Source organism: Cupressus sempervirens, chromosome 8 (assembly GCF_028749045.1).
Source record: "Cupressus sempervirens isolate cs-2001-9-10 chromosome 8, ASM2874904v1, whole genome shotgun sequence".
Taxonomy (NCBI): domain Eukaryota; kingdom Viridiplantae; phylum Streptophyta; class Pinopsida; order Cupressales; family Cupressaceae; genus Cupressus; species Cupressus sempervirens.
Window position 1 is genome coordinate 337,819,514 of NC_143125.1, and position 4,834 is coordinate 337,824,347.

Here is a 4,834-nt window from a genome sequence, read left to right on the forward strand (position 1 = left end):
GAGCAACTTGGGGGAGGGCATTGGGATGGGGGTAGGTAAGTCTTGAAAATGGGGGGACAATGTGAACGAGACAAATGAGGAAAGCAGTGATGAGGGGATATCCAATGGGAAGGGTGAGGGAGAGGCATGTGACGATAGGGCAGGGGGATAAGGAAGATAGTGAGTGGGTAGGTAAGCAGTTCGAGTCCCGGGAATCACAAGTAGCCGGGGTGGGTTTTCTTGGTAGGTAACGATGCGGACCTGAACGCATCTGATTCAGAGTTTGAAATCTGAAATGTGGAAATGTAGAACACCCGTCAAAGCACACGGAGTAGGTAGCGACCCCACAACACTATTGGATTTGCAGAGAGACATAGATGCTCACCCATTCCAATTATATAATTCTCCTCAATGGGGTTGGTGGTTAGTTGGGCCCTCACCAAGATCCACGGCCTTTCACCTCAAGTTTTGGGCCATCCACCCACTATAAAGCTGACACCTTGTTCTACCCTTCAATAGCCTCCTCTTGCCATTCATCATTGATCGAGGGCAGTTGGGAGGTGAAAAAAATCCGTATTCAGAGCTCAAATTTGGACCTTACATTCTTGATTTCCTGCCATGGCTTGTGTTGCGCCCCTGCCAGTTGTTAGTAATGGAAAACCAGAAGCCAGAGAGGAAGAAAATCAGGAGTTCTTGTTCAGATCCAAGCTTCCCGACATTGAGATTTCCAACCATCTTCCTCTCCACACGTATTGCTTTGAGCATCTGGCGGAATTCGCAGAGAGGCCGTGCATAATCGATGGATCGACCGGGAAGGTCTACAGCTATGCCGAAGTGGATTTGATCTCGCGCAAGGCGGCTGCCGGATTGACCAAATTGGGCCTCGGGAAAGGGGAAGTTGTGATGCTGTTGCTCCCGAATTGTGTTGAATTTGCTTTTGTGTTCTTGGGAGCCTCCATTAATGGCGGCGTTGCGACTACTGCGAATCCCTTTTATACCCCCGGAGAGATCGCCAAGCAGGTGAAGGCCTCTGCGGCGAAAATCGTTGTTACCCAGGGGGCCTATGTGGAGAAGCTTGGTGATTTGAGGAAGGAAGATTGTGATTTCACCGTCATCACCATTGATGCGCCTCCTGAAGGTTGTCTGCCGATTTCTGTTCTGACTGAGGCGGATGAGAGCGAGTGTCCGAATGTGGAGATCCATCCCGATGATGTCGTTGCTCTGCCTTATTCCTCTGGCACCACTGGTCTTCCCAAGGGCGTTATGCTCACGCACAAGGGCCTTGTTTCTAGTGTTGCTCAGCAGGTCGATGGAGAAAATCCCAATCTGTATTTCCATTCCGAGGATGTTATTCTCTGTGTTCTTCCTCTTTTTCATATCTATTCCCTCAATTCGGTGCTGCTCTGTGCGCTCCGAGTGGGGGCTGCCATTCTGATCGTGCAGAAATTCAACATTGTGTCGTTGCTTGAGCTCATCCAGAGGTACAAGGTCACCGTGGCGCCATTTGCTCCTCCCATTGTTCTCGAAATCACCAAAAACCCGATTGTTCAGAACTATGATATTTCTTCCATTCGGTTGATCATGTCCGGCGGTGCGCCCCTCGGGAAGGATTTGGAAGATGCAGTTCGTGCTCGCTTCCCTGGAGCAAAGTCCGGCCAGGTCCGAATCTGTTTTCCCCCGATTTGAAATCTGTTGCTGCATTCTTCTTGAATCGGAGCTTTGTGTTGTGATCTTTAAGCTGATGATTTTGTCATTGGAATTTGTTTTCCCCCAAATTCGAATTTCTTACCGCACTCTTCTCGAGCCAGAGGCTTTGTGTTGTGATCTTTAAGCTGACGATTTGGTAATTGGAATTGAATTGTTTCAGGGATATGGAATGACGGAAGCAGGGCCCGTTTTGGCCATGAATCTGGCATTTGCAAAGGAGCCATTCCCTGTGAAGTCTGGTTCCTGCGGAACTGTCGTTCGAAACGCCCAAATTAAGATCATCGACACGGAAACAGGAGTTTCTTTGCCTCGCAACAAGCCCGGCGAAATTTGCATTCGTGGACCTGAAATTATGAAAGGTAGGTGCCGATCAATCAACCAATATCTTTTCCGTTTTTTCTTTTGATCTTTCCGATAAACCATCGGGCCTGTTCACAATTTTTTTTTGAGTTTTCCGATAAACCATCGGCACGATTTCGTTTTTCAATCTGATGATTTAGTTTTTTTCAATCTGATTCAGGGTATCTGAACGATCCGGAGGCCACGGCCCTGACAATCGACAAAGCAGGGTGGCTGCACACCGGTGACGTTGGCTACATTGATGATGATGAAGAAATCTTCATCGTCGACAGAGTGAAAGAGCTCATCAAATACAAAGGCTTTCAGGTACGAGTATCGACGAAGTGAAACTTTTGAATTCGGTGATTTTCTGGACTTCAATGCGTACACGTTTTTCCAATGAACTGAAGCCACAAAATCCATTTCGTCTAAAAAAATTTTATGAGTTTTTGACTGACTGGTCTAAGGATGATCCATCTTTTACGTATATGCCAAGCATCTTAACCTTTCAGAATCATCGGATTCATTCATTGGATAATCTAGTTCATCTAACTTATTTCCTCCGTGGAAAACAGGATTAAAAGATTGGTGGCTTAGCCCCAAAAGATCTGTTGCCTTAGGGGCCCATATATCAAACAGTCTTAATCTTGAAGACACAATTTTCGAAGTTTTGGATCAAGCTTTTAAGATTCCTGATGGATCATAAAATATTTGATCTGAAACATTCAAAAACTGAATTTTCACCATGTATTCGAATCAAATTATAGAATTTTTCGTCAAATCTAAAGATCATGCAATTAAGTAGGAAACATTCATTAAGTCGAGTAGTTCCCTCCACAATTCGGATCAAGTTTTATGACTCGTCGTCGAATTGATGGATCACGAAATTAAATTCTAAAAATGAAAATAAAACATAAAACAATTTCGTTATCTTTCAACTGAAACAGTACCCTTTCTGCGACTTGTACGGCATCTCTAAGAAGAATGTTTCTTAATGCAGGTCGCGCCAGCTGAGCTGGAAGCTCTTCTCGTGAACCATCCGTCAATCAGGGACGCCGCGGTGGTGCCGTAAGTGATCTTTAGCCATGGCGTTAATTTTATAAAACTCTTTCTCGCAGAATGAACAAAAATCATTTAATTTTTCCGCATGTAATAATCTAATCTGTTTTACTAAACTAAACAAATTTCATTTCATTTATACAAATTCTTCGACGCAGAATGAACAAAATTCATCGCATTCTTACTGAAATAACCTAATTTGTTCGATGCAGTCAGAAGAACGAAGCTGCAGGGGAAGTTCCGGTAGCATTTGTAGTAAAATCCGAGGGATCGGAAATCGGCGAGCAAGAAATCAAAGACTTCATTGCGAAACAAGTGATCTACTACAAGAGGATACAAAAGGTTTATTTCGTGGATTCCATTCCCAAAGCTCCCTCTGGTAAGATCCTGAGAAAGGATTTGAGAGCCAGACTCGCAGCAGCCTGATCCTTTCACTCTTTTTTCTCCGAGAAGAATCATCATCATCATACACAAAATATAAAGTGTGTATAAGGTCCAAATCTACTCGCAGCACACATAAATTGGTGTAATTTTTATAAAACTATTTAATGTTGTTGCTAATGCTGGTATTTTTTTTAATATCACTTGCCTTGCATCGAATTCTCCACGGACAAGGCTGTGCAATCCTCCACGGGGAGTTTCCCTAAGAACATGTAATTATGAGCTTCACAATAATAATGGTGGGAGAGATTTACATTAATACAACCTCTCAGCAAATGCATGTTAATGGCTGCTCTATCAATTCTGATTTTCTCTGCAACCTCTGAAATGCACATTAATGGCCTCTCTGCCAATTCTGTTTTTAATTGGAATCTCTCAAAAGGTTGTTAATGGCGGCTCTGTATTTTCTGCTTTTTATCTGCAACCTCTCAAATGGCTGTTAATGGCGGCTCTGAGTTTTCTGCTTTTATTTTTCATTTTTATTTGAACTACTTTTTAATGCAAAATTTTGTCAGAAATGTTTCGAGTCATGACGGGTCAAGCGTTGGTGAGTTGCTTTGAATTCTAATTCTTGAAACGATGACGTCAGCAACACCTGGAGACCAATACAGCTAAGTGGAAGAATGGTGGGGCCCTTCACTTAGATTGTTGTTGGAAAGGGCGAAAACGACTTGTCTACATTTTTTATATTGACGCTTGGGATTACTCTTTTGATTTATTATTATGGGTGAATTAAAACAATTTAAAGGATAAAGAATAATATTATATGATGGGGGTTGGTGGAGTCCTATCACATAAACAAAATATTGTTTTATGTTTTGGTATATAAAATGTGTAGAAAGCAAGTAATGCTTTTTTGTCTAGTTGGCTTGTTTTCTAGCATAGGTACCTTTCTTTTAGTTGGGTGGTTCTCAATGTCGAACCCTTTTTGCACATTTTTTAAGCCTTGTACATCCTATTGGTTATGGTCTAGGTTAGTTGAGTATATCTCAAGTTGTGTGCAAGCTCCCCTTCCAAAGGAAATCAATTTACTCTTGTTTTTATACAATTTGGATGATAAGTGCAATTCCATGTACCAATTCCATGTTTCAAGAGGTTTATTCTTGTGTGGGCAATTTATTTCAAACAAGGATTGATTTTGTGGGCGACATCTATACAGTCGAAAATTTGCACCTGATTTGACTGTTTTTTCAATTAATTAATTAATTTAAAAGTCACAAAATTGTGGTTCTGTGACTTTTAAATTAATTAATCAATCCAAAAAACAGTTAAGTTAGGTGCATATTTTCGGCTATTTAGCCAAGGGCAA

The 4,834-nt window shown here is 42.0% G+C and overlaps 1 protein-coding gene across 1 annotated transcript; it reads left to right on the forward strand.

The window, feature by feature from the left end:
- The first annotated feature begins 496 nt into the window (after positions 1-496).
- On the forward strand, positions 497-3,789 carry LOC149542723 (4-coumarate--CoA ligase-like). The gene is made up of 5 exons (XM_089797601.1): positions 497-1,638; positions 1,847-2,045; positions 2,207-2,352; positions 3,026-3,093; positions 3,297-3,789. The coding sequence occupies exons 1-5, from the start codon at positions 598-600 to the stop codon at positions 3,508-3,510; spliced, it is 1,668 nt and encodes a 555-aa protein (XP_089653727.1). The 5' UTR covers positions 497-597; the 3' UTR covers positions 3,511-3,789.
- Positions 3,790-4,834: the final 1,045 nt, after the last annotated feature.